Raw genomic sequence first — 25782 nt, forward strand, 5'->3', positions numbered from 1 at the left:
ATAGTTCTTAGTCTTCTAGTTATTCTTGTTATATACTAAGTCAACACTCTTTCGAAGCAATCCATCCCTGTTGAGAAGAAAGCTGGCTTAAAGAGGTGCAGGCGGGCAGGTGGCAAGTCTGCCATTTTGGGGATCAAGGGTCTGGCTTTCCATCACCGACATTCAGTGCAGGTGTACTGCTTCACTGCCACGCAAGATCCATTATGAACGCCGGATCTCTGCAAAAACCCTCTCTGGTCCCGGATAATGCAGGCGACTGTCGACTGTTGAATTAGGAGCCTGGTAGATGGGTGACCAGGATCTAACACAATTCCCCATGCAACTCCTGCACTGTGACTTTTAGCAGCTCCTTCCAGGTGTCCGACTGCTTCCTGTACCTATTGTGCTGGGGGTGGAAGTGACTCCACAGAGGGTAGACTTACGATACTCAGAGACATCGGCAGTGGGCTCACTATTGGGCTTGACAGGCCATTCCTCTGGAGGTTGAAGGAGGAACGAAGGCCCTTGACTCCACCTGTTGGGCTTCACCAGGTCTTGCAAGGTCTTGCCCCTGGTGATGTCGTCAGCGGGGTTCCTCACTGAATCCAAGTAGCGCCATGCATGTGGGCTGGTCAGTTCCTGTATCTCTGCCACTCTGGTACAAACAAAGATCTTGAAACGGCAGGACTCCGACTGCAGCCAGGTCAGTACCGTTGTGGAGTCTGTCCACATGATAGTCTGGTCTATCTTCAGTGTAAGCTCTTTCTCCAGGAGCTTAGCCAGTTGAGCTCCAGTGACTGCTCCACACAGCTCTAGTCTGGGCATGGAGAGGAGTCGCGTTGGGTGCAACTTTAGACCTAGCTAGGAGGAAAGACAGATGGACCTGACCTTCACTGTCTTCCTTTCTAAAATATGCCACCGAACCATAAGATTGCTCAGATACATCAGTGAACACATGGACTTCATGGGTGACGCTGGACTGGTCCACTCCAGCAGGCACATATACTCGTGGCAGTGTGACTTGTGGCAGACACTGAAGTTCCTCCACCCAGTCATTCCAGGCTTGTAGGGTCTTTGGGGAGGAGAGGGTCATCCCAGTCCCTGTGTTTCTCCCAGAGGTGTCTGACCAACATTTTGGCTTGAGTGGTTTAGGGTATGATGAACCCCAAGGGGTTGTACTGACTGGCTAGGACCAGATAGATGTTCCGCATTGTGGGGACATCATACTCTATGGTCCGATTCTTGTAGCCTATGGTGTCGGTTTGACAGCACCAGCTGAGTCCCAGGGTGGATTCGGGGGAGTCAACTCTGTCCTGGGCGAGCCAGAGCTCAAAGCTGTCAGACCTGGCCTCCTTGGGCAGGTGTTCAACAACACTTGGCACGTTGCTGGCCCACTAGCGTATTTCGAATCCACCAGATGCTAGGAGTTCATGTCTGTCTACCAGCTGTCTGACATCCTCAGGTGTGGGTAGGCTCTGCAGGAGGTTGTCTACATAGAAGCACCTCTCGATAGAGAACATCACGTCATCTCCTGGCTGGCTGTGGTCGCTGCAGGGCGTTTGTGGGCGCAGCAGGGGCTGCAGGTGGTGCCAAATGGAAGAACCTGCCATTCAAACACTGCCGGAGGGTCATCTCTGGTCAAGTCGCGCCGGACAAACAGTAGGAGGGAGCGGTCTTCAGGGAGAAGGCGGACTTGATGGAACATTCCCTTTATGTCTGCGCTTAGGGCAACAGCATGTTCCCGGAAGCGCAGTAAGCACTCCAAGGAGGGAGGCTCCAAGAGTCGGTCCAGGCAGCAGTGACTCATTCAGGTTCTGGCCTCTGTATTGATAGGAGCAGTTAAAAACGATTCTGTTCTTACTGTTGATGACTCACCATGTGGTGGGGGATGTACCACTCTTCACCCTCTCGGTTGACTTCTTCAGGGCTTAGCTTGGTAACAGAAACTGCATCCACTAACTTCTGGATCTCTATGCTGTAGGCTTTAGCTCGCTCTGAGTCTTTAAGTAGCCTTCGCTCTGTGCTCCGTAGACTCGGCATGATGGCTTCCTTTGGAGCATGCAGGAGAAGCATATTTCCTTTGCGCAGAAGAGGCGTGGCATAACGTAGGACTCCCGACGCTCATACTGTAGCCACTGAGCACGATCAATCAAGCTGGGAACAGTCCCTGGCTGCTTGAAGGTGCATGGACGGAAATCTGCTCTTCTTTCTGGAGGTAGTTTGTTACGGCGAGCGTTCGACGCACAAGTAGTCACATACAGTCACCCCCACACAGGCCTTTAACATCGGTTCACACCCCCCTTCCCTTTTCTCTTCTTCCTACTTCGTCTGGTTCGCCTGAACCGATGCAGCTGGGGCGGACTCGGCTCACCTCCGCGGAGCGGACGGTGAGGATGAGGAATGGGGCGTGTCTGTACTGTGGCGAACTGGGCCACCAACGTTCCAACTGCCCAGTTAGCCCAAAAGACTAAGCCCGCCAATACACGCAGGAGTGTTGGCGGGCGGTGCCGTTTCCTGCTCGGCCCACAAGCGTGTGGTCCTTCCTGGTCAGCTTCGATGGGCGCAGCAATCGATTCCTCTCTCCTGTCTGGTCGATTCAGGGGCGGACGATTGCTTCATTGACCTTCAGACGGCGAACCAAGCCGGGATCCCCATGGTTCCCCTCGAGACGCCGAAGGAGATCCACGACCTAGACGGCAGAATCCTGGCTACCGTTACTCACCGTACCCTACCCATCACCCTGGTGCTGTCCGGGAATCACCACGAACTGCTACAACTCTTCCTGATTCCGTCGTCGTATTCTCCGGTGGTGCTGGGTCTTCCCTGGTTGGCTCTGCACAATCCTCGTTTCGACTGGTCGTCGGGGCAACTTTCCGGCTGGAGCATTCCGTGCCACTCCCGCTGTCTCCGCTCCGCCTTGCCCGCACCTTCGGCTGTTCCGGTTCCTGCTCCCAAGCCTCCAGACCTGTCCACGATTCCTCCAGTATACCACGACATCGGGGAGGTTTTTTCTAAGGACCTGGCTCTCTCCCTCCCTCCCCACCGGCCGTATGATTGTGGGATCGACCTTCTTCCCGGGGCCACCTTACCCTCTCGGCGTATGTACAACCTTTCACAGACTGAACGTTCCAGCATGGAAGAATACATTAACCAATCATTGGCCGCCGGATTTATTCGCCCATCGTCATCTCCAGTCGGTGCAGGGTTCTTCTTTGTTCAAAAGAAGGACGGTACACTGAGGCCCTGCATCGACTACCGTGGGCTTAATGAAATCACAGTACACAACAAGTACGCTCTCCCACTCATGGACGCTGCATTCAGTCCACTCTGCAAGGCTAAGATTTTCTCGAAGCTCGACCTGCGCAACGTCTACCATTTGGTTCGCATCAGAGAGGGGGATGAATGGAAGACAGCCTTCAACACCCCGGTTGGACATTTCGAATACCTCGTCATGCCTTTCGGCCTGACCAACGCTCCAGCAGTCTTTCAGCACCTTGTGAACGACGTCCTACGCAACATGCTGGACAAATTCCTGTTCGTGTATCTGGACGACATCCTCATCTTCTCTGAGTCCGAGGAGGAACGTCCAGCATGTCCGTATGGTGCTGCAAAGACTGCTGGAGAACAAATTCTACGCCAAGGCCGAGAAGTGCACTTTCCATGCCTCATCTGTCCCATTTCTCGGGTTCATTGTGGACCAAGGAAAGCTATCGCCGGATCCAGCAAAGATCAGCGTGGTGAGGGACTGGCCCACTCCATCCACTCGGAAGCAGTTGCAACGGTTTCTCGGATTCGCAAACTTCTACAGACGGTTCATCAGGGATTACAGCAAGGTGGCGGGTTCCCTCACTCGACTGACTTCTCCTCAACAGCCCTTCATCTGGTCCAACGACGCCGACACCGCCTTCCAGAAATTAAAGGTACTTTTCACATCTGCACCTATTCTCTCCCACCCTGACCCCTCCCTGCAGTTCATCGTGAAGGTCGACGCCTCCGACACAGGAGTGGGAGCTGTATTATCTCAACGCTCGGCAATCGACCAGAAGCTTCACCCCTGCGCCTTTTTCAGTCGACGCCTGTCTCCTGCAGAGGCTAACTACGCCGTGGGGAACAGGGAGCTGCTGGCGGTCATTCTGGCTTTACAGGAGTGGAGACACTGGCTGGAAGGTGCGTCTTTTCCGTTTATCATCTGGACTGATCACAAGAACTTATCATATTAACGGGACGCTAAACGTCTTAATTCTAGACAGGCACGTTGGGCCCTTATCCTGGGCCGCTTTGTTTTCACTCTCACCTTCCGGCCAGGGTCCCGTAATGTTAAACCTGACGCCTTATCAAGGCAGTTTTCACCTGACCCACCTTCTTCCTCTCCTGAGCCTATTGTGTCTCCAACCTGCATCGTGGGGGCTGCTGTCTGGCGGGTGGAGGAGGCGGTTCTTCGGGCTCAACAGGAGGAATCGGGACCAGGGAACGGCCCACCTAATCAGCTCTTTGTGCCCGGCGCGGCACGGTCGGAGGTTTTGCAGTGGGCCCACGGATCCAAGCTCACTTGTCACCCTGGCAACAACCGCACTCTACGGTTCCTCCGCCAACGGTTTTGGTGGCCTTCCATGCCCGAGGACACGTCGGAATTCATCCGAGCCTGTCCCGTCTGCGCTCGGGGAAAGACCTCCAACCGCCCTCCAGCCGGTCTCCTGAAACCTCTCTCCATCCCTCGCCATCCCTGGTCCCACATAGCGGTTGACTTCGTAACCGGTCTTCCACCGTCTCGCCTCAACACCACGTGGTGTGGCGGACACAACGTAACCGCCACACCACGAGAGTGCTGCGTTCAACCACGCATTCCTTTGAGTGATTGGGCAGCTTGTCCAGGCAATAGGTGGCAGGAGCATGTGACCTATTTCCTCCCTCCTGTCCTAGGACTCCACCACCTATGTAGTTTATTTGATTTGCTGTGTTGCACTTTAACTTTGGTTTGCTGTGTTTTTTTGTTTGAATAAACAACAATGTGACTTATGTGATTAAGTCATGCGTATTTCTTTTCTTTTTCTTTTAATTGTGGCAGCTTTTACAAACAAAACGTATACAGACAAAAGGACACATCTCTGCAGAAAGTATAAACTTTTATTTGTAATTCAGTGAAAAACAGTACAATAAAGCATTTTACAAATTCACAACAAGTGACACATCAGGCCCTCACCTACATCTCTGCCCTCCTCTACACCCTGTGCCACTGCCACCACAGGTTCAACCACTGTAGCTGCTGTGTGTGCATCTCATTCAGTGTCATAGGTCTCACCATGATTTTCACACAGGTTATGCAGAGCACAGCAGGTCACCACCATGGATTTCACCAGCTGGACATCACAGTCATTCCTTTTCAGGAGTGACAGAACCATCTGAAACACACAGGCAGCATGCTTACGTTAATACCAGAATACCAAAAATAGAGATTGCTTTCGGTCATTACTACGCTGTACACTTGTACAGTACTATGTAGAAGTCTGAGGCCACCATTAGATTGTTGCTATAATGACAATAGAGGATCATTATTTCTATTTCACTTTACTGGAACACAATCAGAATATATGTATGCAGTTTTTTGTTGTTTAAAAAAAACATCCTCTACAGGTGTCCAGTATTTAGTGTGATCTACCCTTACACTTGAACAATAACACAACTCTGTTAATACTGGAGTGGAACCTTAATTAATGTTTCTGGTTCAAGACATGCGTGAGTATTACATGCTCAAAAAAACAACGTGCGTTTCTGCACAGTACTGTATATGAGCTAGTTAGCAATAGCAACTATATTAGCTTACCCTCACTCGTCGTCTCGTAACATCTCATCTTCAGTTTCATGTTGTATGACTTCCCAAACTTTTCTGTACTCCTCCACAGTATTTCTTCTTGCCGCCTGTAGCTTTTTCTGGCGATCTTCTCTTCTGTGTGTGAACAAATGCCACAGACCGAGCAACAGAACGAGTCCACGTCCGCCATTGTTTATGTGCGTGTGTGTCTCGCGTATAAGACGTCACAGCAGTTTCGCGCAACCGGGTTGCAGTCGTGTTGTGATAACCACACCCACGTTGAGACGGTACGTTTTCTGTAGTGGAAACACAACTAAACCGTGCCGTTTCGTGCCGTGTAGCGTAGAGCTAGTGGAAAAGCGCCAAAAGAAATGCATTTGAACACTGTTTTTCTTTGATTGAAAATGTTTTCTTTGATCGAAGTGAAGGTTTTTTTGGTTTGAAGCAAGTTTTTGATTGAAGTAATGCTGTTTTGCGTTTGGGCCATATTATGGGTAGGGCATTTGTGTCTTTATAACTCAATCAAAGAAGAAGTTGCTTCAAACAAAAAAAAAATATTTTCAATTAAAAAAAATCACTTCAATCAAAAAAATCATTTTCAATCAAAGAAAAAGTTTTTGATTGCAAAAAATATTTGAGACTCAAAACATTTTGTTTGAACACTTTTTCTTTGACTGAAAATGTTTTTTTTTGATTGAAGTGAAATAAGTTTTGAAGTCATTTTTTTTGACTGAATCATTTTGACACAAACGTTCCGCAGTGGGCGGGTGCTTCCCCATTGGTCAGACATGTTTGAGTGACAAGTGTCTACACCAACTGTTGCCCGCAGCCCTGCTTGTAAGGTAGGGTCCAGTGTGCTGCTTGCTCTCACATATTTGAGTCTCAAATATATTTTTGCATTCAAACAATTTTTTTCTTTGATTAAAAAGGTTTTTTTTATTGAAGTGAATGTTTTTTTGATTGAAAACATTTTTTTTGATTGAAGCAAACTTTTTTTTGATTGAATAATAAAGACACAAATCTAACTCCATACAGAAGCTGCACACACTCTCCACAGCAGGAGACACACAGCTGCAGTCAAACAAGGCCAAAATCAGCTTTTGTCCCCAATTTGACAACCGTTACACAAAGGAAGCAAATAAACATCCTTAAATTATACTTACTTCAGGAGTTTAATGGTTTGTCCTCTGAAGCATGGTAAACCAGTGTCCAGCATGAGGGTCACTAGAGAAACCACTGCATCCATGTAGGGTCTGTATATTCAGATGTGCACAGAGCAAAAATGTTGAATTCTATTATATATAGGATTATTACATGAACACTTTAGTTTAATCTTCAATTTATTTCTTCCTCCAATAACAACTGTAGCACAGGAAGCGTGTCTACAGACTTTTCTTACCGCACAGCCAGATATCCTCTGACACACATCTCCATGAACCATTTGAAGGGCGTGGCCTCCATCTTCCCTCCCATGATCATCACCATCTCATCTGTTAGCTTGATATCTGGCTCCCAGCCAAGATTTCCACCAGGTGAGCTCTCAAACATGAAGCCAAAGTCTGAAGACAACAGTGTGAACATAAACAGGATATACAATATCTTCTATGCACACATAGATGCTCAGCTGCTAAACATCACCGACAGGGGCAGATAACCATCGTTGTATTCAATTAAGAAACTCAGAAAGAGGATAACTAATCACAGATAATTAAGGATAATTATGTTAACAGTCGAAACCATAGACATACATTCTATATCTGTATACTAAGGATCCAAAACCAAAATGAAAATAAATTGCCATTAAACAATATAGATTTCATCTATACAGGAAGTATAAGTTTCATGCATGAATGAAGATTGATACTATGTGTATATCGTTTTTTTTTATTGTAGTTTTGTTCTTTCTTTTTACTGTGCTTTATTTTTCATCACCTTTTGTTTTTAACTTCTCCTGCTCAAAGATTCTAAATTGATTCAATACTCTTTTTTGTGAGCCAAGGTTTGTCACATAACTTTTTAAGTTATACCCCAGGATACTTGTACAAAGTTATTTAAGATTTTTGATCAAAAACGTTTAGATTATAATTATATTTTTTATTGAATCGTGACCCAAGGAATCAGAATCAAATCGAATCAGAAAATTCTGAAAGATTTACACCTCCACAAATAGCATTGCTATATTTTTTTTGCTTGCAAAACAACCTTTTCTTCTGCCTAATTGGTGAAACAAACCCATAGACCAAAAAACAAACTGAAGTTTATCTATTATTGTACCGATGTGGATAAGGTGGCCTTTGCTGTCCAGCATGATGTTGCCGTTGTGTCTGTCTTTGATCTGTAGCAGGAACAGCAGAAGGCTATAGGCAGCCATGCTGCGAATGAAGTTATACCGAGCCTGCAGAGAGGAAGAAAACACCAATGAGTGACATGTGTCATATAAATGGATTTAACAGTAATGACAAAAGGAAGAAGTAAGTTTCATATCATGACAAAGTAACTGTCCAACAGTTGACTCGAAAGGTGAAACTTGGGTGACTAACTTAAGGGCACCAGAATGTGCAGTCACGACTCAATTGTTTCAATAAGAAATGCAAGAGATACTGGTAGAAATGTGAAAGACGTTACCCAAATAAAGTAAAATAAGCTCTGGTATGTTTTTGAATTTGCCCCACTATTTGTTACATCCTTCAGCAAAATGCTGGTATTGGCTCCTCCAGCTGACAGTCTGTTTTACCAACCAATCAGCTGCTGTACATGTTCCTTAAAGGTGAAGTACGTAGTTCATCTAGACATCTAGAGGAGAGGCTGAAATCTACAACAACGAACTGCTCCTCTGCTCACCCCCTCCCTTCCCTGAGCGCTACGGTATCCTCAGCCGGTCAAATGTCGTCCTCGTTGTCTTTCTCTGTGTCACCAGATGAGGTTCTAGTATTTATTCAGACAACGAGAGGGAGGGGGAGAGGACGAGGACGAGGGACAGCTCTTCGTGGCCGCAGTAGAGCTGTCAGAAGCCGGCGAGGGAGAGCAAGTGCACCTGACTGCAGTACGCAGATCGGGGAGTGGCTCAACGTGGGTGAAGCTAAACGTTTGACTCCGCCCGCTAAACGAGTGATTCAGCGCGAGTGACATCTGGTGGCGGAGATCAGGCAGCACATACTCAAACGTCAATGCAGTATAATTATATATATTATATTATATATAATATATAATATTATATAATATTCATATATAGTGAGAGATGATAATGTAATTATATAATTCCATGTTGTTTTGTAAATCCCTTTTTAAACTAGAAGCATTTATTGATGGATTAAAACATAACAAACATTTAAAGTATAATTTCTCCATATTGGTGCAGTAAAAATGATATTGACTGTGTGTGTAATCTTAGATGTGTAGAAGACAGAGATACCATCCATAGCCAGGAATTATTGTGCAAAATATTTTTACAGTAGCTCAAAAGTGGCCGATTATGCCACTTGGAAAATTGACGTTTATTTTTAAATTTCTCCACACAGTAGTAGAGTAAAGATACTTTGATCTTTTTTATTCATCATGGACGGATCAAACACTGGAATGGAACATGTTTTATTCAAAATCTATGTTAGAATGATAGTTTACCGTTTTAATACCTTAATTATGAAGTTATCCGGACCGGAAGTAAATACGCTGTTTCCATACGCCGTTTCCACGTATTTATCGTAATGCTGAGAATACTTGTGCACTGGAAATTTAAGTGCGGCTGATTTGACCACGGAGATCGAAGTCACGGCTGGCTTGACCGCAGTGTTTAACCATAATTTAGTTCATAATTTACACGAACAACGAACGGCAACTTCCCTCTTAGCAGAAACGCGCGCAATATTTTGAACTCAAACATACGTTCTACCTTTTCCGCCTGGTATTGGGCAAGTGGCTCAACATGGGCGGAGTCAAACGTTTAGCTCCACCCATGTTGAGCCACTCCTCGATCTGCGTACTGCAGTCAGGGCTTACTCAGGGAGAGGGCGAGCTACCGCGGCCGTAGCAGACGAAGCGGAGAGAGTGGAGGCGGGACTTACGCTACAAGTAAAGCGACGCTTGATTTGTTTTCTCGGGTTTGTCCTTACAGGCTCCAGTAGAAACATGGTGTCTCGCTGCTAACAGTGGAAATGCAACAACGGCCCGTGACCATGTTATTTTACATGACTTTTTGAAACACTACAAAAATGAAACAAAAACTATTATACAGCGACTAGACAATGCAGGAGCACATAATATGTATAAAAAGTGGATTTTGGGTCATATAAACCCATAAATACTATGCAGTGTCCCTTTAACTTGACCAAATCAACTGCTTTGAACAAACCTCATTCATGTAATGTGCTTCTGAAGGTAACAACCTGCCACTGAGCTGAATACTGCAAATGAATCCAGAAATCTTTTGAATCCAAACAAACCCTTCTGCACTGAGACTGTCTTTATGGAAATCCTTGTGCGATTCTGGACTCAAATGCATACTGAATCAGTTTTCTCCTTTTCAATAATGAAAATGCAGTTTAGCAATAGTAGCAACAGGTCAAAACCTCTGCACCTTCTGAAAAGCGAGGGTGGATTCATCCCCGTACTGATTACGGAAGTAATCGTACATCCCAAAGTCCGTCTGTCTGCCGAGCTGATCTCGTGACTTGCAGTCTGGGATGCACTCAATCACTCCGCACTGAGGAAAAGAGGCAAACCTGATTGTTAAAACAAAAATGTGACCTTTCAGTTACTGTACGACACAAAATCAGATCTGATGAGCTGCAACCACAGGGAGGGAATAGACAGAAACAAATTAGAGATATTATTATTATTATTATTATTATTAGAGATTAGAAATACAAGATTATCTCAAGGGCGAGACTTGAGTTGACCTTGTATAATCCTTAATCTGTTCTTTTGCTGGGCCTATTTTTAATTAGACAAGCATTCATTCCATGTGGCTGACTGCTGATTCATGGATTATTATGGCAGAAACCACGACTGTGCTGAAAAATTACACACTCATGTGGATCAATGGTGGTACTGGAGACATTTTAAAAATTCTACAAATGTAAAATGTAAAAAATTAAGTGAAAGTTAAGAAAAATTACTAAAAACAAGATTGGGGAAAATGAATCTTTGAGGAAAAAGATAACAGTGGAAAAGTGGTTGTTAGATGAGGGAATACCAGATTAAGAGAGAGTCAAGATAAATTAAATCTTACTCCTGGTGCAGTAGCTACCACTCTGTATGGAAAGACAAACAGATCAAGGCCCACAAGCTGGAAGATGTTCTTAAAAAGCCCAATGATCTGCAGTGCGAGCATATCCTGCAGAGAGGAGAGAGAGACACAGGAGTAAAGATCACAGGAGAAATCTAGAGGGGGTTCCTCCACTGACTGAATGTCAAGCATAAGGAAAAGTTTGAATACCTGTCTACAGTCATCTCCTACTTTAAAGATGGCGGCCTGCCAGCAGACCCGGTGGGACCCGTCTGGATTCTCCTCTCCATCTTCCAGAGATTCCGACAGACAGCGGAGACCTTCCCTTTCCAGTTCACTCACCCCGCAGCGTTTCACTTTGAACTTGGCCAGATATGGTGCTTTAGCAGCACTGTGATGACAGAACACAATCACACGACACAGATATAATGTGGGGGCATGAAAAAATACCCAACTTGAAGCATTAGTAACAAATCTGTTGTTACCTTTGCATGGGTGTTCCAGATTTGTAGTCAATGTCCAACACTATAGCTTCAGGGTTACTTGGCAGGTAACAGCCTAGAAAACATTGGTTTACAAACTGGTCAACATCACTGAGTCAGATGTGCACCACCGTCATCATGTGACCACATTGCAAGTAGACCTGAAACAATTACTCAATAAAATGATTATTATTCTTTTACTGAATTAATTGTCAACTATTGTGATAATTTATTAATTTTTACACTTTTTCAGCTTTTTAAATGTTTATACTGTGTCGTTTCTGTTTCTGTTTCATTTATTGCTAGGTGGTAAAAGCATCAGCACAACTATTATTATCAATAGCGTATTGATTTAAAAGAGTTAAAAGACTGAGTCTGACTGAGTAAAAATAAAAGTATACAGCCATCCCTTAAAATATTTGTCTGTACAATAATATTAAGATAAGATAAGATGGCCTTAAGTCTCTTTTTCTTTACATTTAAAAACAAAGAAGTTTCCATATTATTACGTTTAATGATAAAAAATATATGTTATTGTATTATTGTTTTAAATCACCTGTTCAGAGCTACTATGTATAAGCATTGTGGAATGTATGAAAAAGATGAACACATCAACACAGCTAATCTTTGGTTCTGAAGTGCTACTGTTTAATTCTGACTCAGCTGATTTCTGCCTTCACTGTGTGAAGAGTAAGCATTGAGAGGCAAACAAGAACTTCCCCAACGTGGGGGGTTTAGTCTGCACCCAGACGCATCACCTAAAATCTGGATGCAACAGAAGCCTGACAGTCAGTCCTGAACAATGCATAAGGTCAAAGAAGAACAGATGTTTCCTGTTTGGACCAAATAACACCAATGTCAAAACTTGTAATATGTGTTTGTTTGTGAGAGGATTGATTCTGAGACAATTGTGAGAATGTATTGATTTGGCTGACACAACTTTCACAGGAAAGCTACCCTCATAAAAGTAGGAGACGGGGGCGACCACCAAATGTGGGGTTTAAGATAAGGAAGTCAGATAATCCTTAAAAACTAGGTTTCTGCTCTTTGTAGGCAGAGTTGTTCGGAGATTCGGCATGTACACACCCTTGAGTAGCTGCTTTTCGCGATCTGAAGCTTGACTTGTGACAGATAAAATTCCCTTTGTTCGATATGAGTCTTGTGTCAGAAGAGTTTCTTACTACATCATCATCTCATCACCTGGTGTTCTGAAGAAGAAGGAAGCCTGACTAAAACGACAATTGCTACCTGGTTGGACTTTAATGTCTGACAGTGCTTTGAGACAAGCTCGTTTTCTCTCCTCTCCCTTTGGAACCGGCCTGAAACAAAAAACAAATACGTGATGGCATGTACGTGACATCCTCTTTAGAGATGCAGATGAAATGTACCATCTGAGCCAATTAACTCACTTGATAATGGCAGATACATTGGTGATCTTGTTAAAGAAGTCAAACTCTCTCTGGTAAAAGTCTTTGGCCGGACCTGACAGAGAACCAGTGATCTCCTCCACCATCTGCTCCAGCAGCTCCCCAATATCAGCTACACACACACACACACACACACACACACACACACACACACACACACACACACACACACACACACACACACACACACACACACACACACACACACACACAATAATGCAGGACTGAGTGTGATTACATTACCTCCCATTAGAGAGAGCAATCCAATTACAGATTAATAGAAGGTTATCTCACAGAACAGCCAGAAATATAGACCTGGGTGAAAGGAATATGGTTACAAATGGTGATTTAAAGGTCCTAAAGGTCCAGTGTGTAACATAAACAGTAGAGGGGTTTATTAGTAGAAATTGAATATAGTACCCATAAAATGTCTGTATGTGTATAATCCCTTTAAAATATTTTATTCTTGTTTTTTTGGAGCCTCAGAATAAGCTGTTTTTGTACTTTAGCCAAGAAATCTGCAATCTTAGATTTCAATATCCAACGTTCTGATTAAATGCAAATAAAAGCTTTAGTAGGTTTGTTTATTGTGATGTGGAGTGAACATTTTGTGACACCAAAGACACACACCAATGTCCTACTAGTTTTTTGTTGTTGATTTAGTGTTGTGTTAGTCCAACTAAAACTAGACTTTTAAAATACATGATGGACCAAGTGACATTTTGCTAAATCAAATTTCTCATATTTAGACCGACAGGTCCAGATAATGAAATTCAGAGACAATTTCCTATTGCATGTACACATTCAGTCAAACTCAAACTAGGCTTAGGTGCTCTGCTTATACTAGACAGTTCCCACCAAAGCTTAGACGTGGAAATAATAGAATAAGCTGATACACAGAAGAACAAAACTGTGACAAAAACATATAAAAGTCCAGGCTGATTTGCACTGATGAGGAAACCATGCTCTGTCAGCTCAAATAATTAAATATTTTAAAGTTAATGAAAAGGAGGCATATCACCAAAGTGTAGCAGATGAGTACACACTTTATTTAATTAATAAACTCCCTGCTAGGTTTTGTATACTGGGAAAGTATTCCAATTAAATGTCGTAGTCTACTCACGATCTTTTTGGTGTCCCTCTTCATCCACGAAAATGTTGGTCTTCATATTCCAGATGAACTGGTGGGCAAGAAGCTGAGACTTCTGTGCCGCCCACAAGATGTACTCTCTCACGTAACCCATCTGAGGAGTACATAGAAGCAGAGATCATAAAGCAATCATCTGAACAGCTGATGCTTCATATCCATCTAATTTAAGCTGAAAGAAGACAAATAGTGTGTTTTACTGTTCTAGGAAGCCTGTGAAGACTGAGATATTCATGTGTACCTTATCATAACGAAGAGCCTGCACAATCTGAGGAATGTAGAACAAGATGGCATCCTGAGAGGGGAAATCAAAATGGACCACACATTAAGTTGCTGTCATTGTAGACCTACATTCATCCTCAGTGATCTGATAAAGTCGAGATCACACCAAGTACAGGTTTTAATAATCTGAATCTGTCCTCAAATCCGATCACAGAATCTACATTTTGAGGTAGTTTGAGGACACGTGGCCACATTCCTGAGACCACCTTAGCTGATGTCCTTTCATCTGCGTTTTTTTTTTTTACACACATCAGTATCCATAAACAGTATTGATTTATTTGTAGCCACCAAGACAACATTAATAATGACCATCATATAACTGTTTTTCTAATGATTAAACACTTGTTTTATGTTACAGCAGCATGAGTAGAGCTTTGATTCACTCGGGTTTATTTTTCGTCTCTCTCTGTCATTCACGCAGATACACACACAAACATATTGACATCACACACATCTGTACAGTTGCGCTTTAAAAAGTGTTAAGAAATATCCCCATACAGCTGGCATTGGCTCAGCTCTCTGTTTAAAGGATCCGAAGCTAGTTAGTTAGTTAGTTAGTTTCTTTATTGCCCTTGAAGGGATAATTGTTTTCACACAGTCAAGTCAGTTCAATTCCAAGGCAGTATAAAACAAATAATCGTTATCGCCAACTCCTCTATCATACAGATAACAGATAAACACAACAGATATACAGATAAACCTTCTTCCCACATGGCCTTGTTTATCTATGGTATATTATACCATAGATAAACAAGGCCATGTAGACAGGTCCTAAACATGACATGGACTTAATACAGTGATACATTGAGTTTTACATGTTGTTCAGTGCAGTAATGGCTGATGGGACAAAACTTCCTTTAAAATGTACTTTTTTCCAGTTTAACGTTCTGTATCGTCGGCCAGATGGGAGTAGGGTGAAAAATTGGTTCAGAAGGTGGTCAGGACTGCTAACTATTGCTCTTGCCAGGCGTACGATTGCAAGTTCATTAGCTACTGACAGACTGGGAGATTGATTATTTTGGCTGCTGTGTTTGGAATTTTGAGAAGTCTGTTTTTGCTGGTGACAGTGAACATGGTGAAGAAGCAGGTGGAGCAGTACATTAGGATGGGTTGGATGATGCTTTTGTGAGTAGGAGCTACCACAGCACTTGCCTGATATAACACAATTAAAATATAAGGTGATAACTTGTTTAAGCTGAGATATTTGCCAAGCTCCCAAATGCCAGAATACCAGAAAGCCTACCCTGCTTGTTCTGATACAGCTCCTTAATGAGCAGCCTAGAATTAGACAAATAAAGATAGATAGTTAAATACCAATTCAAACTTGCATAGAAACTGGTGCAGATTCAGGCGTAAATATCAATATTTACACCAAGTCTTATGTGTGAAATGAAACGTGCGTATGCCACCCATTCCTGGTGTACACTTGATTAGCCTTTGATAAATGCGGCAGCTGAAAATGGTCATAATTTTTTTTTTTTTTTTTTAACCTGTCCTGTCCAGTACCTTGGGCATGCACTATGGTTGACTGCATGTCTGTTGGTGTTGAACAGATTTTGTTGTTTGCAGGGCGAGTGATTACAGCGCTGTAATGCCCGTCCTGCTATTTATGTTTTTATTTATTAGGTTGTGTGGGAGGACCGGGCCAGACAGGGGGGGTGGGGGTGAGGGTGGGTAGACAGACAAGGGAGGTGTGAGAGAGATGGGGAGAAAGAGGGAGAGATAAGAGAGGGGGAGGGAGGGAGGGAGGGAGGGAGGGAGGGAGGGAGAGAGGGAGAGAGGGAGGGAAAGAGAGACACTAGATAGAAATTAGTAGCATAACACACTAAGGCAGTAATGACAACATTACAACATTAATAACACTGATATGCATTTGTATTACAGTACCATTAGAATTTGTTAACAACCACATATAGATAAGGTGATCTTGTTTATAACGGTTGTATCAGTTTATATTGGTTCTATCATGAACCAGAGTTTGTCTGTGTGTGTATCTGTATGTCTGTGTATTCGCGCATCCATATATATGTATGTGCGGAGGTTGTCACTTGGTGTGGTCGGGAATCGGTGGTGAAACCGTGTCGCCGCCCCCCAGCCCCCCGGAAGGAGACCGGCGGTAACCCAGGCACACGGGGCGTCCACCAGCCCCCCGGGCCCGGAGATACCCGCCACCGCCCGACCCAGGGCCAGCCGCGAGTCCACCCCGCACAGGACCAGGGCAGGGCGCCGCAGAGCCGGCGCCCCCCACGCGCAGAGCACGCCCCGAGGGGGCAGGAGACGACGGCACCACGAGCACAGACCAGCCCACCACACGCCGAGGCAGGTCCTGAGGCCCCAGGTCCCCACACCCGGGACCCACCCAGGCCCCCAGGGCAGCCCAGCCCATCACCAGGGACAGTAGAGCCTCCCCCAGAACGCCCCCCCAGGAGGCAGGCCGGAGCCCGCCACAGCTATCCCCGACGCTTACCCCGGAGCCAACCACACGACTTCCCCCCCAGAGGGGAGCCGGCAGAGGCTCATGTAGGGATCCCAGCCGGGGGCCCCCAAGGAACAGGAGGCAGCAGGGTCCCGGATCCGCCCCGGGCAAGCCCCCTCACGCAGGTATGGGTCAGAGGCCGTAAGACCTGTCACAGCGGACCCCACGCCCACCCGGCACAGGGACCCACCGTCCACCCAGGGCAGGGCGCCCAAAGTCAGCCCCCGCCGAGCGACCAGCCCGCCGCCCACCATCACCCTTCCCAGGAGTCATGGAGAGCCACGGCCAGGTCCCCCGGGGCTCCCCCCGACAGACCGACAGCTGACCCAACTACCCGCCGCAGCCGCCAGCGCCCCGGAGCTCCACAATCGCCCCCCAGCCCAAACCACCGACCCCAGCCCAGCCGGGAGGCGGGCGGGACACAGGTACCCGGGAGGTATCCCCCACCCCCCCCACCAGGATGTGGTGTGGTGTGTATGTATGTGTGCTGTGGGATGTGTGTATGGGGGATGTTGGTATCTAGTATGCATTAAAAATGTGGGGGGGAGGATGAGGTGACAACACCCCGCTGCTTGCTGACAGCGGGGTAGTCGATATGCCCCACCCCACCCCCAGGCCCTAGTGTCTAATATGCCATAAAATATTGGGGGAGAGCGGAGACCCCTGGAGGGGAAGATGGGGGAAATGGTCATAATTTGAATGCCACGTCCCCATATATTCATGGTTTCCAGACCTTGCCCCTTGAGTGTATGACACTGACATACGGAATATAACCAAGAAGAGAAGCTTCAGGAGCTAAAAAATAAGCAACACAGGTCAGAATTTAAAAAATAACAAGGTGATTATGTTTGTCAGCCTGAAAGTGGGATCAAAGGATCAACAGGGTGGAAAGAAAACAGCGTTGGTGTTGACAAGCTGAGTTTTGAATATTTAATATATCTATCGATCTGTGATTTAGCACAAGCTTATTGCTTGATCATGTTACGTTTCCCTTTAAGGGGAAACGACTGAGATAGAGAATGGAGGACTCGGATGCAGACAAGAGAAGGTACGTATGAAAAGCCACGGTTTTATTAGCTACTAGGGTACAACAAGCTAGTATGAACGTAAGTATGACAGGGATAGATATGTGACGGACAGCATCTGGGTTGGAAGACTTCAGCGACTCCTCAGTGGCACAAAGTTCGTGTCGGGGTTCCAGAGGAACGAACTCACTTGGGATGTAAAAACGAGGAGTGTAGAAGTTCCAGAGGAAGTGGCGACGAGAGGAGAAGCAGCAGCTCCGCTGGCGTAGAGGAGACGAGGTGAGAGAACGGCAGGAGGAAGTGATTCCGTAAGTGTTGGAATCCACGAGACGTGGTGACCTGGAGAGAACGATCGGTAAGTATTGTTCTGGAGTCAAGTTTCAACAGCAAGGTAAGTAGCGTCTTTACCGGCTAAGCGAAACAAGGAACTGACGCTGGTGACGAGCGCAGCTCCGCCTTAAGAGTCCTCTTGATCGCTGATCAGAAGCAGCTGGGGTGGAGCTGCACAGGTGGAGGCAATCACCAGCGTCATCAGGGAAAGTAGGTCAACCACGCCTCCCACAGGGAGAGAGAGAGAAAAACACGGAGCAGCAGAGAACAACAACAAGGAAACTGGAAGAATGTGAGAATGTGGATCGTGACCTGGCGCCAAGACAGGAGCCTCAGGATGGTCACGGTGAAAGTCCTGGATCAGAGTCTGGTCCAGGATGAAGTGACGTGGAATCCATGACCTCTCCTCCGGGCAGGTTCCCTCCCAGTCGACCAAATATTGGTACCCACGGCCACGTCGATGAATGTTCTGGATACGGTTTACGTTGTAGGCCGTGCCGCCATCAATGATTCTGGGCGGAGGAGGGGGTTCAGAGGGAGGGACCAGGTCAGACTCTATTACTGGTTTGAGGAGGGAAACATGGAAGGTGGGGTGAATGTTCAGGGATCGTGGGAGTTTGAGGCAAACGGAGGTGGGGTTGATGATCTTGTCAATGGGGAAGGGGCCGATGAATTTGGGTGCCAGCTTGCGGGATTCTACTTGGAGTGGGAGGTCCTTGGTCGAGAGCCAAACCTTTTGGCCAGGTAGGTAATCGGGAGCGGGGGTTCGGTGTCGATGTGAGTGAGTTGTGAGCATATTCTATCCAGGGGAGGAAGAAGCTCCATTCGGCTGGATGGCGAGCGGTGACACTACGGAGAGCCACCTCCATGCTCTGATTGGATCGTTCGGTTTCGCCATTGGATTGCGGATGGTAGCCGGACGAGAGGCTGGCAGAGGCCCCCAGAGCCAAACAGAATGCCTTCCAGACTTGTGAAGCGAACTGGGGCCCACGGTCTGAGACGATGTCCGTAGGGAAGCCGTGGAGGCGGAAAACTTGTTGGACAAGGATCTCGGCGGTTTCCATGGCTGAGGGCAGTTTCGAAAGTGGGATGTAATGGACAATTTTGGAAAACCTGTCCACTACCGTCAGGACAGTGGTGTTGTTATTGGAAGGGGGGAGACCAGTGACGAGGTCGACAGCGATGTGTGACCAAGGGCGGTGGGGGATGGATAAGGAGTTCAGGAGACCGGCAGGAGGGCGGTTCGAGGATTTCCCCTTAGGAGCAGGTAGGGCAGGCAGAGACCTGTCCAGCATGTCGCGCAGAATGTCATTCGCCAGGTGCTGGAAGACGGCAGGGCGTTGGTGAGACCGAAGGGCATGACTAGGTACTCAAAGTGACCAATAGGAGTATTAAAAGCCATCTTCCACTCATCTCCTTCCTTAATGCGGACAAGGTGGTAAGCATTCCGCAGGTCTAGCTTGGAAAAGACTCGTGCCTTACTGAGGGGGTTGACGGCAGCGTCCAGGAGTGGTAAGGCGTATCGGTTCTTCACTGTAATGTCATTGAGTCCTCTGTAGTCTATGCATGGTCGGAGAGACCCATCCTTCTTCTCCACAAAGAAAAAACCCAGCCCCGACTGGAGAAGAGGAGGGACGGATGAGGCCAGCAGCCAAGGACTGAGTTATGTTGTCCTCCATGCTCTGGCGTTCAGTTCTGGAGAGGTTGTAAAGTCTTCTCGAAGGTAACGTGGCTCCAGGGAGAAGATCGATGCCGCAGTCATAGGGGCGAGGAGGCGGCAGGGAGAGCGCACGGTCCTTCGAGAAGACCTCAGCCAGATCGTGGTAGACCTCAGGAGCGCCAGCAAGGTTCGGAGGTTCGGGGGTGGAGTCAGATGTCTTCGACGGGGAAGGGTGAAAGCGGACCTGAGGCAGCGAGAATGGCAGTTGACACTCCAGCTGGAGAGTTGACCCGTGTTGAAGGAGGGATTGTGACATACCAACCAGGGAAGACCCAAGACGACCGACGCAGAAGAGGCAGGAATCAGGAACAGCTGGATCTCTTCCTGGTGGTTGCCAGACAGGATAATGGTGAGAGGGATGGTGTGATGAGTGACTTCAGCCAGGAGATTGCCGTTGAGGTCGGAGATGGTCTTAGGGTGAGATAATGGGACAGACGGGATCCCAGCCTGTTCAGCCAAGTGAATGTCTATGAAGTTGTCGTCGGCTCCAGAGTCAACGAGGCAGGTAAGGGAGATTGTCTGCTGACCCCATCGAACTTGACCCGCCAGAGTCACATGGTTTGGTGCAGGACAGGATACGGCCCTGCTCACCAGCACTCCTGCATATGCTGGCGCAGCTCCGCCTTGAGAATCCTCTTGATCGCTGATCAGAAGCAGCTGGGGTGGAGCTGCGCAGGTGGAGGCAATCACCAGCGTCATCAGGAAAAGTGGGTCAACCACACCTCCTGCAGGGAGAGAGAGAGAAAGACACGGAGCAGCAGAGAACAACAACAAGGAAACAAGGAAGAATGTGAGAATGTGGATCGTGACAGATCAGACCTCAACATTTCCACGAAAAAAGCTGTGCTTCAGCCAGTCACTGACCCAGACTGAGGGGTTGCTGCTTCACCTGAGCCAGATAATGGTAAACATTTAAACTTGCCACATTCACAAGAAGCATCTGCAGAGTTTGAATATTTTGTATTTATTATTAAGACAGATACTTGTATGGGAAACATACATTGCATTACTATGATCAAATAATAATTATCCACACAGTTATACACTGCACTGCGAGTCAACCACAATTTCACACTTGCGTATACCTGATCCTCGTCATTTTGTTATAGATATGACATCAGTGTGTTTTTGAATAACAGGTTGGGAAGCCAGAAGCATGCAGATGTATTTTATTGTCAGGTGTGAGGTGAAAATCACAGACTAAGTAAATGCTTGAGTGTGTGACTTACTGGAGGGAAGGAGCGCAGCACTTTCACCCCATACTGAGCCGTGAGAGGATGAGGAGGGTACAGGCTGCTAAAGTAGGACAGCCCAGTGGGAGGGTCTGCCGGAGCCCAACACAGGATATGGCTCAACTCAGGAGAGTCAGCATCAATGGTGTGCCATGTCACCAGGAACTGACAATAAGAAAAGTGAAAGAAAACATTTCATTCATTCATTCATTAATGTCCAATAACTTACTAGTTGAGCATTACTGCAGTAGGAGCTCTGACCTTGACAGCCTCAGGTAGGTCACTGACTGCTCCAGGGTCCAGTCTGACCAGCCGGGTCACCTCAGCAACAATGGCATCATTCTTAAACCTGGATGGCAAAGAAATAATAATTAAGTAAATAAGCAATAGTGTGATAAGATAAGACGGAGACTCATATTTTTTTTAAAGTTGGGATTAATTAAGCAAATAAAGATAAAGAAATAAATATTGTCATATACTTATTTGTAATCCTGAGTTTGGCTGCTAGGGCAGCAATAACAAACAGACATTATGGTAACACTTTACAATAAGTACACACTATTAAGCATTAGTTAAGTATTGATAAAATATTGGATTCATAATTTATAAGGCATGAATACTCATAAATATGTAGTTTATAAACACAGTTCTTAATGTTTTACTCAATCCATCAACTGAGGAACAGTGTCCAACTGGAGCTCATGACAACACTTCAGTATGCTGTATATTTAGTGGCTTGTTTATAAATTATGAGTGAAACATTTATTTAACTGTGTTTATAAACTACATACTAGTATACATGCTTTATAAATGATGAATTCAATATTTATTAATGCTTAACTAATGCTTAATAGTGTGTACTTGAATCTTCAGTGGAAGAACTGAAAAATTTATCATTCATCATTCTTTAAATTATTTATAGTTTGAAAAATATGCAAAAAAAACAATAATAATAATAATGTGAAAAAAATATTTGTAATACACTATATTACTACATTTGAAAATGTCAGTGGAGGTTCCCAGTCATCTAGGTCATAGTCTTCTTTAGTAGTTGGATGTAGGTGACTGGACTTCGAATGGACAACTAAAAATGCCTTTAAAAAGTTTTTACATTACGACTTTCCCATGAAACAAAGCTGCAAACCTGGCTGGTAACTGCATGGCCAGGTAAGGTGCGATACCCCAGGCCAGGTTGACATTGTCCTTCCACTGTTTCTCAGTGAGACTGATATACTTGGACCTCCAGTTGGCAATGCTGGTCTCCACTGACTGCTCTGTGGAGATGGCCAGCTCCTGAGTGGAGAGGGGGTTGTACCATGTTGTCAACCGCTCAATCTCACTGGCCTGGAAAGACATGGTCACGTGGACAGAGAGATCAGTTATGACAAACAGGTATAACATTTTTTAATTTAAAATACAGAAAGAAGTCTATTCTCAGAACTTACCAGTAAGGCCAGCAGCAGAGTCCTGCGTTTCATGTAGTATTTGTGAAGCTGCGTTCCTCTGTTACTCTTCTTGGACAGGCCTGAATGGAGATGATGTGCAATTAAATGAACTCCATTAGTTGAAATGGTTTAGTACTATATCATGAAAAGCCATTAGTTCTGAGGCTTCTCATTATGTGTTCTTGTCTGTAGAGCAGTCTTAATCACGATTTATACTCCATTGTAAAATGTGTTGAGCAACAGAAATGGACCGAAAAAAAGTGTCACCTGACATTTTACATTGCCTGTTCTAGCAAAGCTTTTCTGGGACTTTTCTGAGTGAAGACAAGTAACCAGCATTCCACAAAAGGAGGCTCAAGACTACAAACATAACCTGTGAAACGGCCTAGGAGCTATGAACTGAGAGCAGTTTTATGTTAAGAAAGATATTATTATTGTTATTATAAGAAGAAGAAGGAAGTAGAATTTTAGACATTAAAATGTTTTATTTTTTTAAGAATACATCTCTTAAAAGATGGAAGAGGAAGATGGAAAGATGGAAAAGGAGAAGAAGAAATGAATGATAAAGAAGGCAATAATACAGCACTATGGATGCCAACTGCCATTAAACAGAAATAACAGAAACCTAACTCTAATCAACTCATTAACCAACCAACTTCATGGGGATAAAGATGTAAAAGATTATGTTTTTAAAAGGTTTTAAAGGTCAGTTGATTCTATTGATTGTTCCTTAACTATTTTTATTATTAATTACTCACATGTTCAGTTTAATAATTAGTATTCTCGTTTATATATTTGTTAATTTCATGATTATTCTGATGTATTGATCAACTTAGTAGCTAATTTCCATATGTTGCTTATTTTATTAATCAGAGGAAAATGCTACTATGTACATTTCAGGACACATCATCAACACAAATTTGATTTGATCTTCATTTCAAACATTGTTGATCTGCTGAAACAAACTATAAATATCATACATTTTGTTGTAGTTTATTCTACAGCAACAGATACGTTAAAAATTAAATGGTACCAACTCCTTTTTAGCTCTTTATATGTACAACACATGCCACAAATAATTTAAATAATCAGCTAATATATTATAAAATATCGACTGGTGTCCATTACAGAGTGAAGGAGAAGTTATGTTATAGTGAAGTTTGGGCTCTTTTTAAATTGATATATGCAAATAAAATCTAGCAATGTTAGTGATACCTGATTTTTTGGACGCTGTGGACATGCCACTGGACAGAGGATATGTGTTGATCCATCCCTGGCTGCTCTGTTGGGAGCGAGAGCTGGAGTCCACGTTGCTCCTGAAGTCGGCCGCATTCATCACAGACAGACTGTTTAAGGACGGGTCCTGATTATCTGTTCATAAAATGAATACATTCAGTGTGGACTCTATCTCTTTCTGATGGGCCTGTAACCAGACTATCTGTCACACACGTTTACTTGTAGAAATCCTCAATCAGTATTATATTATATTTTAGACATATTGAATAACATCAATGATATGATCAATGAAGAGCAGGATGAGCTGTATCAGTTAGTCCACAGCTGTTGTGATGGTCATGCTTTTGCAGGGAAATCCAACAGGATTTACATGAAGGTAGCAGGTACCTTAAACCACTGATACTGGGTCAGATGTTATTTGATATTGTTAATGCGCAGGGGGAGTCCATTCATCTGATCCAGGATCTGCGATTAGAGGGCCCTTCTACCTGAAGCAGTTTGACGTGAATGAGAATGAGACCGTGTCTTTTCTGTGAGCCATCAGGATGAAGAGGAAGGGATTTTCTGAGGTGGAAGAAAGAACACGTTCCACTTTCTTTCTTAGTTTCTTCTTTTGATGCTAAATTGGTCTGTTGAGGAGAGGGGCAGACAGGTGGGCTGACATGATGAATAATCGTGCATCTTAAAGTAGCTGACAAATTTGGGATTTTCCTCACTGTTGCCACACATTAAAAGGTAAAATCAGATGGTAGAAAAAAAGGAATGAGATACAAGAAAAGTAGTAGACACAGGCAGAAAGTGCGAAAAATAAGATAATTTAAGATTAAGGAAAGTCCATATATGAGATAGATTCAATAATCCATCAGCAGCAAAGTGGGATAATAAAGCACCAAATTTTGCCAGGCATTAAAAGCATGCCCCTGCTGCAGTGCAGTCTGAGCTCCACCACTTTAGGCTTACTTAAAATAGATATCGGAGAAGTGCTGGACACGATAAGCGATCCAAATATCCCAGCAGAGAGCGTGCTCGGGGCTGGGCTACTGCCAAGCTCACCAGGTGGGACCAAGAGGCAAGCTGCCAGGTACTTCTTGTCTGACAGGATGCTGGCATAGAAACGGATGATTACACTGATGTCCTCCCTGAGATGCTTGTCACCTTGTGTGGGAAACTTGGGAGACACACTGGGGGGGGGGGGTTGGGGATTCAGGAGCAGAAAATGGGGAGTCAGTAGTTGTCCTGACTTAAAATATTAATTTTAATATTAAATTCAGGGCGAGTATCACAGACTCATTTTGCTCAGAGCAAATATGTTCGACACCACAAAATGTTCAAAACCACAAGGCATACAGTTAAACACACTGCATGTCCTAGGTACTAGACAGGACAGATTAAAAAATAAAAATATATGAACAAAATAAAATTGTGGTATATGGCTGATTATAAAGTCATTAAAGTCTAACGGATATAGATTCTAAAAAATAGCAGTCTCACCATTAGACACTGGACCTTTTAAAACCCTGTGCACGATAATGTGTGAATAAATACCTGAAGTAATCAAAGGCTGTGGAATAGATCTTTTCTCTCAGCACGTTTCGTATGGTTGCATTGGTGACAACATCAGAGTGGAGCAGAGCCAGACCCAGAGTCAGCAGCCTGAAGGAGCAAGGTTTACCTTTATGTTACCTTTATTGACATCAATAAATACTGAAATCAGTAGTGACAACATAGCAATATGCAGTTTGATCCAGTTTTACATACCTGAAACGTGGTCCGATAGCAGCTACGTGTCGGTTGAGGCTACTCTTGGCCCCACCTACACTGAGAGACAATGAGCGCTGAAGTAAACTGCAGAAGATCTCCACTTGATCTGCACTGGAATATTTTGCTATCTCAAACCTCTGGACAAGAAACTAAAGAAGAAGAGACAGTTAGTGAGAGGAGGAGACAGACAGAACAAAAAGATGTAAT

The 25782-nt window shown here is 44.8% G+C and overlaps 1 protein-coding gene across 1 annotated transcript in view; it reads right to left on the minus strand.

The window, feature by feature from the left end:
- LOC310944064 (phosphatidylinositol 4-kinase alpha-like) overlaps window positions 1-25782 on the minus strand; it is a 131998-nt gene that overhangs the window by 7512 nt on the left and 98704 nt on the right. Inside the window, exons 34-52 of the mRNA XM_083909771.1 lie at window positions 25573-25724; window positions 25360-25467; window positions 24868-24995; window positions 23794-23949; window positions 22579-22658; window positions 22278-22477; window positions 21395-21482; window positions 21131-21298; window positions 14310-14363; window positions 14045-14165; window positions 12904-13033; window positions 12743-12813; window positions 11498-11570; window positions 11223-11403; window positions 11016-11120; window positions 10362-10487; window positions 8063-8183; window positions 7188-7347; window positions 6952-7041 (exon numbers count right to left, since the gene is read on the minus strand). Coding sequence (XP_083765897.1) covers window positions 6952-7041; window positions 7188-7347; window positions 8063-8183; window positions 10362-10487; window positions 11016-11120; window positions 11223-11403; window positions 11498-11570; window positions 12743-12813; window positions 12904-13033; window positions 14045-14165; window positions 14310-14363; window positions 21131-21298; window positions 21395-21482; window positions 22278-22477; window positions 22579-22658; window positions 23794-23949; window positions 24868-24995; window positions 25360-25467; window positions 25573-25724 — 2312 coding nt within the window. The remainder of the gene's footprint in view (window positions 1-6951; window positions 7042-7187; window positions 7348-8062; window positions 8184-10361; window positions 10488-11015; window positions 11121-11222; window positions 11404-11497; window positions 11571-12742; window positions 12814-12903; window positions 13034-14044; window positions 14166-14309; window positions 14364-21130; window positions 21299-21394; window positions 21483-22277; window positions 22478-22578; window positions 22659-23793; window positions 23950-24867; window positions 24996-25359; window positions 25468-25572; window positions 25725-25782) is intronic.

Source organism: Microchirus variegatus (assembly GCF_963457635.1).
Source record: "Microchirus variegatus genome assembly, chromosome: 23".
Taxonomy (NCBI): Eukaryota; Metazoa; Chordata; class Actinopteri; order Pleuronectiformes; family Soleidae; genus Microchirus; species Microchirus variegatus.